This window comes from Anser anser (assembly GCF_964211835.1).
Source record: "Anser anser genome assembly, chromosome: 18".
NCBI lineage: Eukaryota > Metazoa > Chordata > Aves > Anseriformes > Anatidae > Anser > Anser anser.
Window position 1 is genome coordinate 8,111,221 of NC_139739.1, and position 20,835 is coordinate 8,132,055.

General features: G+C 39.5%; 1 protein-coding gene across 1 annotated transcript; it reads left to right on the forward strand.

Moving 5' to 3' along the window:
- The first annotated feature begins 380 nt into the window (after nucleotides 1–380).
- On the forward strand, nucleotides 381–18,845 carry ANKLE2 (ankyrin repeat and LEM domain containing 2). The gene is given in 14 exon segments (XM_083803460.1): nucleotides 381–491; nucleotides 494–734; nucleotides 5,003–5,494; nucleotides 7,793–7,984; nucleotides 8,822–9,015; nucleotides 9,990–10,178; nucleotides 10,475–10,597; nucleotides 10,974–11,040; nucleotides 11,715–11,896; nucleotides 13,509–13,615; nucleotides 14,502–14,695; nucleotides 15,646–16,360; nucleotides 16,890–17,021; nucleotides 17,386–18,845. Coding segments are annotated over 14 exon segments (3,162 nt in total). The 5' UTR covers nucleotides 381–395; the 3' UTR covers nucleotides 17,624–18,845.
- Nucleotides 18,846–20,835: the final 1,990 nt, after the last annotated feature.

Below are 20,835 nucleotides of genomic sequence, written 5' to 3' on the forward strand. Positions count from 1 at the left end.
GCGGGAGCCTGGCGGCGGAGGCGCGGGAGGCTCGGCGGCGGCGGCTGGCCCCGGCTGCAGGAGGGCAGGCACGGAACCACCGAACCACCACACGGCTTCAGCCGCCTGCTCGCCGCTCCTGCAGCAGCCGCCTCTCGGTGCTGGACCGGCCGCTCGCCTCGCAGGCCGCCACGCCCGGCCCTCAGCGGCCTTCCCCCGCCGTCAGGCGCCGAGCGGCGGCCAGCAGCGCCAGCGGGAGACTCGAGGCGGCCGCCCCCGGCACGGTAAGGCCTGGCCGCGTCCCCCCCTCACCCCTCCCGGCCGGGCTTGGGGCGCTGAGGTAGCGGCGCCACCTTCCCGCCGCCCCCCGCGCGGCGCCCATGAGCGGGCCGGGCGGGAGGAGCCGCCTTCCCGGCATGCCGTGGGGCGCGTTGCCGGGGCAACGGGGCCGTTTCGCGGCGGGGCGGGAGGCCGCTGAGGTACCGGGCCCGGCCCGGCGGGGAGGGGCGGCGGGCGGCGGGCGGGCCGCGGCATGGAGCGCTGGGCCGGGGCCGCCGGGGGCGGCTGGGGCTCTCTGTGGGGGACCGGCTGGGGCCGCTGGCCGGCCTGGGAGCTCCTGGCCGCCTGCGCCGTCATCGGCGCCGTGGGCTGGCTGCTACGGCTGCTGGACAGGAGGCCGCGCGGCCGCCGGGCCCCGCTCGGCCCTCCCGCGCCGCCCGCTGAGGGGAGCCGGCGCCGCGGCGGGAGCCGCCCAGGTGAGGGGCGCGGGGCTGGGGCTGGGGCTGGGGCTGGGGCTGGGGGGAGCCCCGCGGCGCTCCGCGGCCGGGCTGGGCGGCCCCCCTCGGCAGGCCCCGGGTGCCCGCTGCAGGCCCCGGTGGGCTCGGGGCCCAGCCCCCCCGCGCCGGGGTGCGGCTCTGCCGCGTCGCTCGGAGGCGTTTGGTGGTGACCGGCGGCACGGGAACGGCGGGGGGCACAGCCGCTGTTAGCCTGCGGGTCGGCGCCGCAGCCCTCTCGGTCGGTGTGCTGCGACAGGCAGGATGTGTCTCGTGGTGAATAACTGGCTCGAGGGGAAAACGTGTGCTTGTGCTGCTTGTTTACTGAAGGGCTTGATAAGCAGTGGGAAAAAAAAGTGTTCTCGCAGTGTTTATTTACTGAAAGCTTTGATAAGTAACGGAAAAAAGAAAAAAAGCTTATTACATTGCTAATTTACTGAAGGATTTGATAAGTAGTGAAAAAAAAAACAAACTGTGTTCTTGTATTGCTAATTTACAGAACGATTTGATAAATAGCGGAAAGAATAGCATTGCTGCCCTTAAAAGTTGATTATTCATTCTCTCCTGGTACTGGCCTTAATTTTTTGAAGTAGGTTCTGCAGTTTCATACTTATGTAGCAAGGCAAAAGAAAACACGTTTTTTGCCCATTCTTTCAGGTTTTGATTGATTAGGAAGAAGCCACAAACGTGCAGTGACTGTATTTGTAAAGCCACTGAAGGTAACTTGTAGGACCTTGTGTGTTAAATTAGAAAAAAGTAACTGCACTAGTGCTGGCCATACTCTGGATCATTCGAAATTACAGAAAATGCATTTAAAGGTTCAAATAATAACCTTTTGTAATCTGCACGTACAGAACCGTCAAAGGATTATCTTAAAACAGCTGCTATTGTGCAGGTTTGCAAGTCACACCTTTTGTTTTGGACAGATGGAAATAGGCGGTGCATTTAAAAATTGATAGATGTTTATTAGCATTAGCTAAGAGCTTAACGTCAGAACAAACGTTTCATGGAAGTTCTGTCTTATTTTTAAATAAATTTCAAAACTCTAAAATAAACCGTGTTATTAAAAATATGAATCTATTTAATGCTATAATAAATAAACTGTCATGGGAGATTCCAAACAACTATGTTGCTTTGAGAAACTGAATTGTGTTTCTGAACAGGAAAATATATTATCACGAAACTAGTCAGCAGGTAATTTGAATATTGTCTTTGACAGCTGGGTGACTTGTCATGCAAACGATTTTTATCCAGAAAACTCTTCATACTGACAGATCTGAAACCAAAGATCAGTTGCTTCACGGAGGGACTGCTTTGTCATTTGACTCTCTGATGTAGTTGTACACGGTTGTAATGGATGCATGAAATAAATTTATTTTCTTACACTGATGAGGAAGAAAATTAAATTTCAGGCAGTAAATTCTATCAAAATTAAAGATACCAGAGAAATCACTCGTTTCCTATGTTTTTGACTTAACCACAAGCCAAGGAGAAAGGTTTCACGTGTGCCTGCGTGCTCTACGTATATGAACTATACGTACTTTAGAGTCTGCTCTTGTGCAGTGTTTGGAATGAACATGCTGGTTCTGAACCCTAAAAACATGAACGTTTCCTGAGTTAATTCTTCAAGGCAGTATATAATGCCTTTCAAATTACTTCTGTTGAGATGTTTCTGCAATAACCTGTCTTGCTCTGAGTTTTCATTTTTACTGCGTTTTTCAGTTAATCTCAAAAATAAAATGATCAGAATAGAAAGTCTTAATATTCTTGCATATAATGTTATGGTCACATTTTATCCTTAATTAAAAGAGTGGCATAAAACTTATTAAAAAAAAATGAAGTGAGAAAATTGTAGAATCAGAGAATGGTTTGGGTTGGAAGGGACCTCAAAGCCCACCCATTCCAACACCCCTGCCATGTCAGGGGCACCTTCCACCAGCCCAGGCTGCTCCAAGCCCCCTCCAGCCTGGCCTTGGGCACTGCCAGGGATGGGGCAGCCCCAGCTCCTTGGGGCATCTGGGCCAGGGCCTCACCACCCTCACAGACCCTTCACGTGTGTCTGCGGAGTCGCAGGGCCATGGGTAGGTCAGATAACCCTAGCAGTGCGGTTCTCTGGAGGTTCAGGCATCACGAGGGAGCTGGAATACTCTGGGGAGGTGGCTCAGCAGCATCAACTGTGTCTTTGCACAGCTTGTTTTCTGAAGCTGCAATACTCTCATTTCCCAGGGTTTCTGTAAGGTTTCAGATAGTATTTGTGAAATACTCTGGGACTGAGGTACGTGCTCCAAGCACAACACGTTTAAAAGTAGGCATGGAAAAAAAAAACAATTACCGCTCAAAGAAAACATCCCTCACACTCACATAACTATACCTGCCAAGTTAAAATATTTGAAAGTCTACCTAAAGTTTGGCATTAACATTGTTTCCACAGTTTTAGAAAATATTTCCTAGTTTTAGAAATACGATAGCTTTGAATTCTGATGCCAGTGAGAATTTTCCTTGGCTGTATTTGCTATTCCAAAAATTTATGAATACTGAATTTTTTTATATTGAGAAGTTTCGCTCTTTGCCACCTTAACCTTCAGATAATTTAAAAAGCAATGCGGTCATGTATAGTTTGTTGATATATTTTGTGATAATGCTGCTGGCCATACGAATGAAATAGAAGGAGTGTTGGCTATACTGCAGTTCTGTGATGAAGATGCAATGTTGGAATCACTTCTGAGTTTGTCCGCTTTGACAAAAAGCACGCTGAGCGTGTTAGGATCCCGTGTTTGAAATGCTGCAGGCCTGCTGCCCTAGGGTGCAGCCGCTCACTGCTCGAGCCTCACATTAGTAACCCAAAGATGCACATCGTAGTGGATGTTCTGGTTCATGCGAAGTGCTGCTTTAAACCCTGTTCATAAACCAGGACAAGTCTTTGAGTGACCAGGTGTTTCTCATACCATGCTTAAACAACAGAAAGTAGTGCATGGGGAGTGCTACAGGGGAGAAAAAAAATAAGAACACCACAAAACCCTTTGCTTTAAATAGAAAGAAATAGTCCTAGCTGAGTTTCTGATCCATGCCTTGGTGTGCAAATACAACCGTTTAAATACTATTTTTACTTCTTCCATTTGTGAAGCGGTAACTTGCTTGAATTGGTGCTTAAAATGTCATGAGCACCAGCCCCAGGCGTGAACTGGTTAGGTGGTGAGGGAAGGGCCGAGTTAAGGAGGAGCGAAAACGAGCTAAAGGAGCGCGGCAGCGTAATCGTTCCTGCCATAATGCTGTCATTTCTAAATCGTGTACAGCAGGCAACATTCACAGCCTTTATGATTATATGGATGCATTATCTAATGAAATAATGTTGAAGCTTTTTATGTTACTGAACGCGCCAAATCCTGTATTTTTTAGGTTCAAAGGTTTTTCACAGCAAGGAATTTGTACTGGCATCATGTTTTCAGTATCTTTTTGCTGCCCATGCAGAAGCTGTAAGTGTGTGGGTAACGTGGAAGGAAGTGAGCAGGGAAATTTACGGTGTCATACTAGAGAGAAGGGTTTTCATTTGGAAATACAGAAATTCTTTCAGTTGCTGCTCTTTGTCAAGGAGGGAAATGTGAAAAGATCAACCGTTTTTCTGGCTGCTTGCTGTCAAAACGGGGGCTGAGAAAAAAATATGTTGTGTAAATAGTTCCAGCCTTGAGTCACTGCCAGAGATAGACTCCTCTTGCTGCTGCATCATGCTTCCGTCTTACACTTTTTTCAGCTAGAAATTCTTAGTGAAATAACAGAAATACTGGCTGTGCCTTTAGCTGTAGGCGCTGTCTAACCTGAGTCTCTTGCGGTAGCTATCGTGTCCTGCTATGCCATTACTCACCCCAGTTGTTCATTTCCTGACGAGAGTCAAATATTATCCCTGCCTGTCATACATTTTCATGCATGAACATTCTGGATTGAATTTACATCCTGAAAGTGTTAAAGAAATCTAAAAAGAACAAAAGAAAATAAAATGTACATTGTAAATACACTTTCAAGTATTCGTGAGAGGAGAGGGAATAATGGTTAAAGGCTCGTGGCTTGAAAACTCTACTGTTGGGTTGGGTTGAAAAATATTTTGCCTTCTCTGCATCTGCATTCACCTCCTCGGAATCAGAAAAATTGTTATAAGATACTTTTTTCTTTTTTTTAATACAGCATTTAAATAGTAGGAGAAAGGTTGTTGGTCTAATTTACAGTTCCTCTCATCTCTTTTTCCCCCCCTCCTACAGGTGAAATAACAATGGATGCAATATTATCCCGATTGAAGCAGCTCACCTCTGATGAGCTTAGAGAAGAAGTTGTAAGAGCAGGACTCAAGTGTGGGCCCATTACCTCAACTACCAGGTTTATTTTTGAAAAAAAATTGGCTCAGTTTTTGTTGGAGCAGCAAGGAGCATTGGAAGAAAAAGAATCAGGTTGGTCAGAGGCTGCTGCTGGAAATGTCCCTTCTGACAGCAGCCAGGCAGAATCTCAGAAGGCTTTGAAAAATGCAATGCTGAATCACAACCATGAGGGAAATGTTCCTGAAGAGGCAGACTTTGGGTATTGTGTGGGTCTGAACCCTCCAGAAGAAGAAGAAGCTGTGATGCACATGAACTGTTCAGCTCCAGTCTGTGGAGCAGGATATGCTGATTCACAGATGAGTGTTCAGACGCCATCCAGAGATCCTCCGCTATACTATGGTGTTTGTCCCGTTTATGATGACATATTGGCAAGAAACGGTAAATATCATGTGTGTTTCTGAGGTGCTCAAATCTGGCCTGTGCTTTTCATATTGTGTAGTAAAACAAAGTATTATTTTCTCAGGAGTGCTTTCCATAATATCCAGTTACATATCACTGTAAATTAAGGCAGTAAAGGTGAGTGGACACCAAATATGAGCAAAAAGCATTTGTTTGTGAAGCATGAATGCACATGATTTTACACTATTAAAATTGCCATGACTTCTTTATCTTTCTTTTTCTCCCTTGAGGAAAAAGGGAGAGGAAGAACTACGTGAATAGTAGCAGTCTTGCCAAAAAATGAAATAATTTCTATTGTGCAGGAATTAATTGTGGACATATCTGTGTGAATTAGTATTAAGAAACATTGGGCCAGTATTTAAAAAGACTGAGCTTTATTAATTATTAACAAATGTATTTTTATGTAAGTTACAAGTAACTTTGCTTGTTCAGATATGACATAATTAACCTTTGACTGCAATTGCTTCGTGGCTGTTTGCCCTATCAGCTGGGACATGTTCACACTGTTGTTGTTTCGGTTTTCATACAATCCCATAGCTAGGTTATTCAGGATTTTTTCATTTAAGACCTAAACTGGACGTCTGTTCTGTGAAGTTCTGCTTAGTAGCCCTTGTAGTCAGAGTGAGAGTTCAGTGATATTTGGGTGGTTTAATGAGGAGGTAGATGTATAAGCAACTGTTACAGAAAGTACTCTGTAGAATTAAGATGTGTTGATTTTGGTAATGTGATTATTTTGAGTTTAGAATCCATGCTGTACTCCCAGTTGACTAGTTTAAGTCAATCTGGAAAATCAGGATGGTATTTCATCCTTTTTAAAATTCCTTTCCTGAAGTCCACCATAGACTGCAACTGTGCTGTTTCAGTGACAGTTGGAGATACCCATTTGAGGAATGACACATGAAGTTGCCTCTCAACACACACACACACACAAAAACAACAAAACAAACAAACAAAAAAACATAAAGTTTGACTATTAAGAGATTGTGTATTTTGCTTTCTAAGATAGTAGACCTTTATAATAATACTCAAATTCTTTATTATAAATGATTTTCCTAGCATAATTTATATTATGCTTTATTACATTATTAGAATCCATGTTCTGTAAAGCACTGTAAGACATACTGTGGTTTCTTCTGCTCTGTGCTTGTGCCAGACTTGCCCCAATTTCTGTCTATCTGTGACAAGCATTATCTGAAATTGGACATACACAGTTGGGTTTTTTTACTTCCAACCATAACCATTTTACAATCATATGTAGATAGACTTTTTTCTGTAAAGCAGATGGTACAAACACCACTGTGCTACTATTTTAGGCGCTGATTGAAGCTGTGGTTTTTTTGTTCCTGTATATAGCACTTACTGGATCTTTTGAGGCATGGAAATACAGTTATGAAACATCCCAGCTGTTCTGCCATAGTATTTGATGCACATGAAAATCCTCTACTAGGTATAGCTTAGCTATAAAAAAATAGAAAGAAAAAATCTTTCTCCTTCTCTTGTACCCCTCCTGTGATTTTATTTCCACTCAAGAATAAAAAAGTAATCTTAAAAATAAACAATCAAAAAGCTATTTATACTACCATCAGTCGAAGCTAAAATGATATAACAAATTTCATATTTTCCTTTCTATCTGAATGCCAATTGGTATCAAGAGGCATTGGTCATTCTTCACATTTCACCTGTAAATACTGCCATAAGGAATTACTAAGTGACCTAGTGGCAGGCTTACAGTAGTGCATAAAGCGTCATGCACTCTGAGGCAGTAGTAAGTATTTGTTCTCATACAAAAGATAGTCCCGTATCTTAAGTTGAACAAAATTACTTAAATGGGAAAGGAGAGGAAGGAGAATGGTTTGATTGCTATCTAAGGTTCTGTGGAGAAGTCTGAAAGTTCTGACAGTGTGTTGGTCACTTACATACTGAGCTTCCTGCACAGAAAAACATGGAAAATAGTGCAGGGTGCAGCTCGAAGTTTGCTTTTCAGTCTAGATGTGAAATACTGTCATATAGAAGCTGGCTGTATATAAAAGAGATCTTCAAAACATTGATTGATGTGAACGTCCACTGTACAGATAGCACCTGATGTTAGTTGGAATGTGTAAAATTCTTCCTCTCAGTTTCCTAGGATAAAATTTAAATAGACTTTGATTCTTTTGCCATGTTCGTAGAGAAGCAGTTTACGACCAAACTGGAAGGATAGTCTGATAATTTTATAATCTGTTTCTAGGAACAAATCTGAGGTATTGAAATGCCAATGTTGATTGTACATTGTTTCAGAGAGAATACATGTTTATGAAGATAAAAAAGAAGCTCTCCAAGCTGTTAAGATGATTAAGGGTTCCCGTTTTAAAGCTTTTTCAAACAGAGAAGATGCTGAGAAATTTGCTAAAGGAATTTGCGATTACTTTCCATCTCCAACCAAGTCCTCTTTAACTTTGTCTCCAATGAAAATAGGATCATTTAACAGAGGTTAGTGAGAGTATTCATGTGTACTGTAGATACAATATGCAATCTGTTTTTTTAATCAGAAAAGAACCGACCACTTCATAACCAATGTACTTATAACAAGAAAAAAAAATCAAAGCGATACAGTGAAGCATCTTAATGAATTGCGATTGGTTTGTTGTGATAAATTTATTACTTTTAAAATGATTGCCTTTGTACTGGTTTGCACAAATTTTACACTAAAAAATATTGCTACTCTTCAAAATCTGAAATGTTGTTAACAGCCTGCATAGATATGTTGCTTAGTAGTGTCTGGTTATATTTGGTGGCATTTGATTCTACTCACGGACTTCAGGAGTTTCAGGTTTAATAAGGTGCAGGTAAAATTGCACAGTATATTAAAACTCTACTTAATTGTTCAGTAAGGTCTGATATTCAGAAATAAAATGGTAACCCATGATCGTATTTCACAGTGTTCCCAGTTGCTAGATTAAAGAGACTTGAATCATATAATTGCAAAAGCAATTTCAAATATTCAGAAAGTTCTTATTTCTTGTTGAATTTTGCTTTTAGTTTTGGATGGAAGCAGATTAGTAGTTACACAATTTTTCAGTCCATATTAACTCTGAAACAGTTTCACAAGACAATTGAGTCATATTTTCCTCCCTACCTGTTACTACCTACTAGTCTGTTGAAATGTCTTGTCAATAATATATATATATATATATGTATGTATGTATTTACCTCTTTACGTTAATGAGGCAAAATTAATAGTTTAGATTAAAAGATTATGATGGTGGTATTAAAGTAGCGATCACTTTAAAGAATGCATATAGAAGTATGATACTTTTGTTTTAATAGATGGCTTATGCTCCCCTGAGACGGAAACTGCTAATAAGGAAAGGGCCAACAGTTATAAAAGTCCACGTACTCAGGATCTTACTGCTAAACTTCGGAAAGCTGTTGAGAAAGGAGATATATCAACGTTTTCAGAACTTATTTGGAGCAACCCTCGCTATCTGATTGGATCTGGAGACAATCCAACAGTTGTGCAGGTAAAAAAATAAAAATATAAAAAAATCCCAGTTCTAGTTCAGTGATTTAACTTCGGGGCCTGATAAGCAGAACTGGAATTAATATTGTTCCTGCTCTTCCTTTGAGAAAACTTCTTTCTATGGTGCACAGTTTCTCAGTGTTTACTGATATTAGCTGGAAGCTTACAGAAATGTGGCCGTTGTCTGTCTTTCAGAAGTACCCCCAGGATATTTGAGTTTTCTTTGCTTCAGAAGAGCTAAAGAAACGGAGTATGCAGTTCTTGAGGGAAAGAATAGTTTTGATCAGTAATGGAGAATAGCCTTGTCTTCACTTGGTATTGATAACTTTCAACCACTATTTTTAATGGAATGATATTATGGAACAGGGGAGTGTCTAGGCTGTGACTAGATGATCCTACAGCACTGCTCACCTTGGGACCACCATGCTGTGAATTTCAAAACATGCTGCGGATCTAAAATCCACTCGTAGCTTATCATTTAGCAAACACTGGCAATCACACTTTAACAACTAACTTCTATCAAACCAGCTTTGTGAGGCTGTTAACATTTAGTATGTAATGTGTTACAGTGCACTGAATTTTATATATATGCCTTCTTGCTCTTTTTACATAGTGCACTTCCTATCCTTTTATTATGTAATACCTTAATACCATGTACCTTCTTTGCTACGTTTTTGCCCTAAATGTCAAAACAGACTATAGCTGAGTGGAAGGATAATGTAGTTAATTTTAAGAATAATGTGGGTATGTAGATACATGTCTTTACAGTGCTGTGTAACCTATTGCAGCTCTGAATGTTTACCTACTGTTTTGTAAACGTATTTTCCTAAGATAATATTAAGAAATAAAAATCTAAATATAAGACTGTGTGGGAACCTTTGTATTTTCATCGTTAAATCAGTAGAGAGTATGAGTGTTTAGATTTTTGTTCAGTCTAAGTCTGTTTTGTTCATTCTAAGTCTTTTTTGTTTTCAGGAAGGGTGCAGGTACAATGTCATGCATGTTGCTGCCAAAGAGAATCAACCTGGTATCTGCCAGTTATTACTGGACACTTTGGAAAATCCCGAATTTATGCGGCTTATGTATCCAGATGATGATAGTACAATGTTAAAGAACCGCATCCGATATATTGTTGACCTTTACCTTAATACACCAGATAAAATGGTAAGATTTGTACATTTGTCAGTTTCTTACTGTTATGAAAACAGCTGGAAGGGATTAGGAAAGTGTAAGGGAGAAGAAAAGACAGTAGAAGGGGTCATTTCTAGGAAAAATGAGCTGTTCATGGGTTTTGTGTTTTTTAATCATCATTATTCCACAGTATGGTGAGAAACGATCTATTAAGAGCCCGGTCAATCAGTCATGATGTTTGGTTACTTCCTAGTCTCAAAATAAAGTACAGGGGAGTGACTCTATTGTGTTTCCAAATATATGTGAATTTTCCCTCTTTCCCGTCACAGGGATTTGATACTCCATTGCATTTTGCCTGCAAGTTTGGGAATTTGGACGTTGTTAATGTGCTTACCTCACACCCAGCTATTGTAAAAAATCCAAGGAACAAATACGATCAAACTCCAGCAGAAGTAAGTCTCTCCATGGTTCACAACAAAAACATTATGCCTTAGCAGCATTTTTCAAGGTTGAACATTTACTGACTACTGTAGATAGAAGGCTGAGATACTAGTGCCATGACTAGAGTGTAAATCTCTGATAACATGGAAAATATTTTGTGTTGATTATATCCGAAAGAAAGTTCTGGATTTTATGATTCCCTGTTTTTTCTTTACAGTGTCCATTTTATGGATGTGGGTGTATTTTAGTGGTTAGTTGAACTATGAATTAAAAGAACTGGATGAGGTTGGTAGAAGCCAGTAATGTGACTATTCAAGAACTCATTGCAATTGACTGGAGATTGATGCCTTATGTTTTTTTAATAAACAACTATTATTATATTAACAGGTAGTGTGTGAGAGAAGCAAGAATAAATCTGCAGAATTGAAAGAAAAACTAAGAGAGTATTTGAAAGGTCTGTATTCAGAGTTATATACCATATCAGGCACATGATACATTTTATTCTTCGCCAGGACCTTTGCTGTCTTCTCTTTGTTTTCTGTAGCATTTCTGTTCATAAGTGGTGCTACTGTACAGTGCTGTAAAAATCAAAAAGAAACTCTAAAACTGGCAAGGAACAGAGAACTTTTTGTGTCTTTTAAATTATGTGGTCAGTACTCTTACTGTATGGATCACAAGGTGTTCCTCATAGCTCTGTAAGGTAGGCATGGCCCTTATTCTATCCATTGAGTCTATAACAGAAAATTTAATCTAAAAGCAAACAAAAGCCCTCTACAGAGCAGGAGGTTTATTTGTCATGTTTGGAAGTCATGTAATTTCCTCGACATGAAAGATTTCCCTGTTTTGTCACGTGTGAGTTTGGGCATTTGAAAACCTAAGTTTCGAACTTTGCTGACAATCTTTAGGAATTGTCGTGTTAATCAATGCATGCATTGTTGCATTTGAGAGAGAAGGGAGCCTGAACTGCATTACAACCTGCAAGCAGTCAATAAATACTGAAACAGTGAGTTTGAATTACAAGCATTTTTACTAATGAAAGTCAGATGGTGAAGTAGGAGGATTGATTTTCTTGGAAGAAACAGCAGGCTAACGTAACATGAAGTTAAGAAATGTATTATTTTATTTGAGGTCGATACTATGTACCACTGCTGCGAGCAGAAGACAATTCCTCAGCTCCTGTAATTGGTGCGCCCTGGTCACCCGATCAGACAGATGAGAGCCCCCAGACACCTTTATCTAAATACCCTGGCAGCCCCAAAGATCCGGTGTTGTCTATAAGAGCTTTTGCAGGCCCCATGAGCCCCTCAAAGGTAAGGATATAACGAGAACTCCATCCAACTCTAATGCCTTTTTTTTTTCCATTTTTATTTTTTTTCTCCAATAAGGAGAAAACACAGTTCATTGTTCCTCCTGTTATAGATCGTGGCTTTCTTGTTCTTGAACAGGGTCTACTTCCATAGTGAGGGAAAACCACAGAAACTTCTAAATCTTTTTATTGCTGAAAACACAGAAACAGGTGGCATAAATAAGAATGGAAATTTCATAGAATCAGCGAATGGTTTCGGTTGGAAGGGACCTTAAAGATCACCCAATTCCAACCCCCTGCCATGGGCACGGACACCTCCCACCAGACCAGGTTGCCCAAAGCCACATCCAGCCTGGCCTTGAGCGCTGCCAGGGCAGCCACAGCTTCTCTGGGCAGAAGCCAATCTAGTCGAAAGAAAGTTGTTCTGTTCTTTTTGTTACTGTAATCTATTTAAATCATTTTGGTCAAAGAGTATTCTTTAACAAATGTTGCATTGTCTCACAGATAATTTCTCTAACTTTCTAATGCAAAACAAGCCTTTATGTGTTGCTATGAACTGGGTTAAAAAAAACTACATCTTTGTCTCATTTCTAGGAAGTTTGAAGTAGTTCACCGTGCCTTTGCTTCTTGAATTAATGTTCATATTTTTTTCTAAATGGAAAAGCTGATGAGGAAGTAGTGGCTACTGGATAGTTTTGGAAGAGTAGTGATTGTATAGTAGGAAAAGTCTTTTGTTTTCATGAGGAATACTTAGATACCAGTGAAATGTATTTTAAATTTATAGGCATTTCCTTTACTCTTTCGTTTCATATGACCATGCTGACAGTACAACAGCTTTAGACGTAGTGAGTAAATGAGATTGAGAATGTTCTGTCTTGCGATGCTTCAATTCCTACAGGACAGAGTTTTACCAAAACGCTTAAGAATTTGTTTTTTTCTAAAGATGCTTTTTGGTCAATTTTCTGTTCACCTGACAGAAATGTAAATATGCTTTATACTCAGAAAAATTTTACATAGGGTATAAATAATGCATTATTTTGACTACTGACATACTGTTAGTGATCCTAGTCACTGTTGCATATATAAAGGCGTAGAGTTTGGGAGTTCAAATTCAAACTTCTGAATAAACAGCAAGAATATATTATGATAATCGAAACAAGTCTGTGGAATCAGATACATACATGTAAAAACACCACCTTTGCATCGTGGAAGCCTCTAAACAAATGAACATTTGTCATTAAATAAAATTATAATGTTGTAAGATACACCTCTTATTTCCTGCTGTGCACAAATTAAAACCATCTAGACCTAGTATCAATACAGATTACGCTAAGGTGGTTATATACTATCATCATTATTCTTTTAATAAATGGTTATGAGACCAAAGTAAGTTAATAAACATACTGGGAGGAATAACCTTAGATCCAAAATGAGATGTTTCCTAGCTAGAATTGAGCAATACTTGTGGCAGAACATGAGTTTTGTTGCCTGTAGACTGAACATGTAAACAGCACAGCAAAATGTCTTCTAAACCTTATAGGTAGGCATTTTGCCAGCAGTGATTTACTTTCATATTGTACGTGGTGATTTTTAAAAAATTATTTCCTTTTTTAAAGGCTGAAGAATTTCGCAGGCTGTGGAAGACTCCACCCCGAGAGAAAGCTGGCTTCTTTCACAATGTCAGGAAATCTGATCTGGAAAGAGGTGTTGAAAGAGTTGGAAGGTATCTAATAGAGTATCAGTATAGAGAATTAGCAATAGCGCAATTAAAAGCAAAACACTTGTACTAAGAGTACAATTATTACTTAGTGAACAATCTCTTTGGGCAAAAGTTATTTGCCAGAAATATTTTATAACGTATATTGTACTTGGATTTTTATTGTACTTTTGTATGAACAAAATACTTCAGCTAAACCTGTGAGACCTGGCTTTCCAGCTTTGCCAATAACAAAATATTTTGGTTTTGTTGATACATGCTGAATGCTTTTCCCAAACATTCACTCACCTAATTTGTCAGGAGATCTAAAATTATGCTCAAACTACTTATTCTGTAAAATGTGGAACTATTAAAAAGATAGCAGAATGAAAAGGTCCTAATACAAATGTTCTGCTTTACAAAAATTGTGTGTTATCATGTGTCCTTGCTGTTAAAATACCTTGTATCAGCAATATATAGAGAAAACCATACTTTGTTACCAGCTGATCACATTCCTTTCCTTAAAAGAACCCCTTGCTTCCTCTTACCTTCTCCCATCCCCAAATAATAAAAAAGAAAGCCATTAAATGGAGTATCATCCAAACCATGCCTACATCGGTGTGGATTCATGTCCATCTGATGTCTAGATACAGTCAGCTTAAAAATGGCAATATGTACAGTGCTAACTGTAAAAACAGATAACATTTGAAAAATATTCTAAAAAACCAGATGATACTATGCTTGCTAACAGCGTGTGTACCGCTTGCACAGACTGTTGATTGTTGTGGAATTGTGTTGCCTAGTTGCACGTTTATACTCCTATTAATAGCTGATAAAATGTATTCAGAAAAAGTTATTGTCAAACTAATATTTATGTCTTCACAAATGATTCGTTTTATTTTATTTATTGCAGGGAGTTAGCTCATGAACTGGGGTTCCCGTGGGTTGAATACTGGGAATTTCTGGGCTGTTTTGTTGATCTGTCTTCCCAGGAGGGGTTGCGAAAATTAGAAGAGTACCTGAGTCATCGGGAAATGAGCGAAAAGGCTCAGCAAGAGACAGGGGAAAATGAAACCTGCAATAGATTTAAAACTCCACATCCTTCTGGTAAGAAAAGGCAAATGTTACAAACAACAGGTTGTACCTAGGGAGAGGAGGGAGGGAAAAGCATGGTGCCCAGGGAAATGGTATTCACCTGTTGTGGTTGCTATTATTAATCTCTTATCCAAACAGTCTGATTATAGCATTGAAAAAGTAGCTAACAACAATGTGAACATGGGAGAATTAGAACAGACCTCATTAGAAGTTCTTTACTTGATTATAGCCCCTAAATGAAATTCCTGTAAGAACACCTCCACTTTAAGTATATATTTTTTTTTCTTCAGAGCATTTGGGAATTCCTTTGTAGAGTATGGAATTTTGTAATCCACAGATACAGAATAAATTACTTCTTAAAATACTGAACTAGCTATTTACACTTCAGGGTGAGAGATAGACTCAACAAAACCCAGGAAGCTTTTAAACGTTCTTAGATCACTGCTTGCTAGGTATTTATGGACTACACACACTGCTCCCAAGTCTTCGTACTCCTTCCTCATTTCCTTTGTGACTATGGATCTGAAGGGGGTCTGGTACTGGGATAAATCTGGGCGGACAAGACCCTGAAGGATAATCGTTGGAGTAGTCATAAGCATCTGTGCTGCTGAGGAGACAAAAACATACACTATTCCATATTAGTAATGTTTTCCTAGCCTATTCTGCTTTTGGATTTTATCCTTTGTTGCTGGCTAATGATTGCATTAAGGAGTGTAGGAAATAGGGTTCTTGGACAGCTAGGATATAAAAGGTTAGTTGCAAAAAAGATTAATCCGTGAGGTTGTCATTTTGTGTTGTAGGTTAAGTTAGGTTAGTTCATTCTGCTGCATAAGTAAAATTACAGGGGGCCTTAATAAATAAAGTAAGGCATAAAGACTGTGGTTTCGTTCCTACTTTATTTATTTGATGGGAGTTCTGTTGCAAGTCAGCTTATGTGTTGCTCTTATTAAAATTGTTTACAGGCAAGAGTAAAAAGTGCTGCAATTCTATTTCTGTTGGAGCGTTTTTGGATGAGGATGACGATGACATGAGCTTAGAAGAAATTAAAAACAGACAAAATGCAGCACGGAATAACAGCCCACCTATTGTGTCCAAAGAGCCTAGCATCGATGCTATTGGAGACTCTGAGTGTGATATCTTGTCGCTGGAGCGTACAGTAAACATCATAGAAACAGCCGATCACCCCAGGCACTACGAAAAGGTGGCTTCTTCCAGCAAAAATGGATTTTGTAATCCTGTGGCCAGTGAAAGGATAATTAGTGATAGAAAGCACTTGCGTGATGGAGAAGAATGCCGTGTATCACCCGTTCGCAGTTTGATGTCAGAATTTGAAAGCCTGACCTTCCAAGAACAAGAGGGCGCAGGAGAATCAAGTAAAATCAGTGAAAAAACTGTGAATGAGAGAATTCTGGCTCAAAGAACAAGTCAGGGTAGAATAGCCAAGGACCAGATGGATAAGACCTGCTATGCGGTTTCACTGGCAAGTTCTGAGCCAATTGCTACAGGTAAACCTGAAGAGGCCAAGTTAAGGACAGAACACAAAATACCATCAGAAAAGGAGCGATTGTCCATGGAATCTGGAATTCAGACTAATAAGGCACAAATACGTCAAGAGCCTCCTTCCCACAAATTTCTGTTGAAGACTCCACCCACAAATAAGAAATTATTTCTGCTTGGGTATGAATTATCTTTTATTTGTCCTTTGGGCCATATACGCAAAACAGAATGCTTTTTGTAGTATCACTGGCAGCAAGGTTAAGTTCATGTGATACTAAGCAACATTTAAGATACTTCAGTGCTTGTACAGTAGCCATAGGGCTCTTGCAATTAATTACCTGAATACTGTATCTGAAACGCAAGGAACAGAGACGAAATCTTTCCAAATCACAGTTTCAGGTAACTTTGCTGTTTACCATTCATCTGATGGACTTGTAACTTCATGGTGTGCCTATCTTAAATTAGCAAAGTGTTCACTACACTGTTGGGATGGCCTCAGATTAAACTTTCAAAACTTTCACAATGAGGCTACTGCGTAATAATGGACAGTTATTTATAGCTGGGCCTGCTGCAAAAAGTTCATACAGAAACTGTTTATAGAGGAACATGGGTAATTTGCTTTTATAAAAAAAAATATTTTGGAATTGGGATGTCTTACTGCCTAGACAAACGTGTCATTCTCTTTTATCTTGTTCTGTTTTTATTCTAGGGAACAGCCCTCGAAGCTGGACAGCGACGTCTTAGCAGCTATAGAAGCAGCACAGATTGATCCACAGAAGTACCCCCTTATTTACAAATGGAAACATGCGGTGCAGTCGTACTCGTCATCTGACAGGCAAAGGTACTGCTGCAAAGCCAAACAAATGAGCCATAATACCTACAGCACTAACCAAGCTCAAGTGGATTTTGACCTTAATGCCCCTTTTTTATGGGAGCATTGGACCAAAATCATCAGGGTGCTTCACAGGCACCCATTTCTTCTTCATGGCCATTCTGGAGCAAATTACATTTCACTAATTAAGCACCATGTCTAATTCACTGTGATATATTGTGCTGTCACTTTTTCTTCTCAGACATCTACCAGTTACAGTGCTTCTCTGCTGGTGCATTATTTCTAAGACTTACAAGTGATACTGAGTAACACTACTGCTCTCTCTATTGCAGTTCTCTTAACAAAATGCAAAATGCTTTTGTCTTCCTTCCAGTTGGCCAAGTCCGGCATTGAAGGGAAGATTCAAGTCCCAAAGCACAGCTGCTGGCCCACCAAATGCTTCAGTGTGTTCTAGTCCAGGAAGAAACAGTCCTGTGACAGGAAGTCCAGGGAAATATGGTAATGCTGCCTCACTCTCTCCAGACCCTGGGAGCCCTGGGCGCTACAGTCCAGCTTGCATCAACCATGCTCTGTTAAAACTGCGTTATTTTTCACAGCCTCCTGCTCACTAAGCTATGATTTATTTTCCTGGAACTTTAATTATATTTTCATTGTTAGAGTGGAGGAAAAAATTACAATGTTACTAAAGTGACATGAGGTTTGCACTTGGCTATTTATTTTTCCTCAATTGAGGACAAATGTATGTTGCAAAAATTGAATATATGTCTTTATGCCATATATGAGATGATAGATTACTGGTGATATGCAAGAAGTTAGTGACAGTCAGTGCAGTTGTCCAGTAGCTATGAATTAACCCTTGTTGCCAGTAGAGCAGTGAGCTGAACCTTTACTTAGAAATGGTGGTATTTTACTATCACCAGCAGTCATCACAATTAACTCATTAGCCCTCAACTACATTTCTTTGGCTGGGTAGTCTGAAGGAAGCACATCAGCAGCAAAGTCTTACCAGAAATCTTATTAGAAGGAATGGATGGCAGGCTGTAAAGTGTTCTTCCACTTGCAGGGGAACATGGCAATTGAAAAGCCTAAGACAGAGCCTCAGTAACAACGACCTTCCAGTGACGGGTATGAATGTGATACCGTCGTGCATAATCAGCCAGCAGGTTGATCTAGATAGTTGAATACACACACACACATATGCACACATATATATGTATGCATGTATTTACACAGAAAACCTCAAGTTTTACCTAATCTGAGGCTGTTACAAACGCCATGATAATAACAAGTGTTTTAGTAAAGGGACACTGTAGAAATTACTGGTATTCTGCTAAAGGTTAGTTTTAAGATTAAAAGATAAAATTAGTTTGTTTTTCCCCACAAAAGCTTTTATCATTAGCAGATGTTAATCGTTATCATGGAAAAGCACATCAGCAATAATTTCAGGAAGTTTACCAGCAACATATCTTAATGGTCTAGATTGTAATATATTACAGTGGTATCCAGTGGCCTGTGATACAGCTACTTATTTCCCAACTGTTAAGAAAGACGAGTAAGGCCTACAACTATTTTCACTGAAATCTACACTTTCACTATGTCTCTAGCCTGGATGTGGTAATGACTTTTTATTACAGCAGTCAATAATTTTATTCTTTCTTTAGCCTTCTGTAAAAATGACTTGTTTTGACAGTACAATGCTGAGACTGAAGACTGCTTTTTCAAAAACGAGACAGTTTCATGTTTGTAATGTTGCTTGAAAGAAGGCTTCCAGAAAGAGTTCTCTAGTGCTGCTAGCTGTTTAAAATAAATACATTTTAAAAGGAAAAAAAAAAAGGCAACCTAGCTTATATTTACAACACAAAACTGATTAGAAAAATAATTAAAACCTTAAAAGGCTGTGCAATTTAAAAAAAAAAAAAAGGATTAGGACTCATGGGTGCCGCAGGAAATGTGAGTATATAGCCTTCTGGGACTTTTGTAACCTAAATGTATGGCTAAAGAAACACTAATGGTAGGCAGGCTGTTATCATGTCATACTGGTCCCGTCACCACCTGTAGCTCTCACTGGTACAGAGCGTGGCTTTACGAATGCAAACCTTAACGGGATTGATGGCTATTGCTCACTAGTGACTGTTTCATACACACTTAAATAGCTTCATTATTTGGTATAAACCTGAAAACTGCACTTAATGCTTTTGCAAGCTCAATAGTGCCTTTTGTAACATACCTTTTTAATTAAACTTCTGTTCTTTTAAAGTTTAAAAAAGTGGCACCCGCTTACAGTGGGGCACACAAAATAGAGTTTTTCTTCTGGGATTTCTGGAATGGAACGTATTTTAACTTCTCTTTCTAAGTTTATTTGGTGCAACAGCTCTGCACTGTGGAAGAACATTCCTATTTTAGAAATTAATTATTTTTTAAAAATAAACAATTAGATCTTCCTTTATAATTCTTTTTCCAATAATCTAGACATTAGGAAGAACCATTTTACTCAAATGACTGTCATTCAGAGATATTCCAGACAACAAGTTTGGGGTGGGTATCATTCTTTAGCAGACATTTAAACAACTATAACTGACTATGTTACCGAGTATATTAACTTGACTTTTTCACAGTTTTTTCAGTTGTTTGATGCAGCAGTCTCTGTGGTCTCAAACTACTTTTGGAGAGCTCAAAATTCCTACAGTTTTAGTTAAAATTTTTTTTGGGGGGGGGGTTAATAATTCAATGTAAATGATGTCTTTGTCATTCTGGAGAAATTATTCAAATGATAAAGGGAAGTAATTGCATGATATCAAGGTAAAGACAAAGTCATAGGGAAAGTTGCTAAGCCGATAACCGGCCCTTCTTGATTTGTCATATAGCAACGTTGTACTTTTGATAAGGGTTTATCAGAGCCAGGAGACTGATACTAACACAGTAGTATTTTTTCCTTTTTATGCTTTGCTTTCTCTTTTTTTAATATTTAAACGTATATTACTGCTATGTATGTGTATACACACACACGAAAACACACTAAGACACTTCCCTACCCTACCACCACCAAACCCTGCCTTCCACTTTGTAATTTTGTTTTGGTTCAGTCAAGAGAATATTTTTTTATTTGTTAAATGATTTGCATTACTCCAGTTGTAGTGCATTTTAAAGGGGAATTTTTCTAACAATGTATTTTCTTCATCTACTTAAAAAAAGGAGCAATTTATGTAGTGATCGATCAGTCACCATGGTGAAGTAAAGCTCTTCCACACAGAGCCTGTGGAGACACTGAATCAGATTGGGATTGCTTCAGTTCACTTTTAAAGGTGCAAAAGATCAGGTTTTTGTTGTTCTTTTTAAATTAGCCAAGTGTCATGTTAAAAACAAACACAGCGTTACCCTGCTTTCTATTCAAAAATAAATGAGTGCTAAAAGTGTCACAATGTATTTACTTAATGGGGCATAATGGTAAATAGGTGGGGTTGATACCATGACACGGTTAAATTACTCATTACTCAAATCCTTTGTGTGTGTGTGCGCACAATGAGGTTTGATTATTAAGCCACTACTTAAGTACTTTCATAATCTTTAAGAGAAAAGAAATCTGCATACAATAAAAATTATCTTAATACTATCTTAATTTGATATTTCATACACACACACCCCTCAACTTAAGTGCCACGAAAACAATATAGCTAATTTTTGTACCTGTCCAAAGATGTTTGTACGCGCACTTGGGGCTACCACCACCAAGAATGGGGAGGGGGGGGAAGGGAATAAAAAGACGTTTCTTCCACATGTGTAAATAAAAAAAAGTGCACTTAACCTTGACCTTTAGAAGACTTGT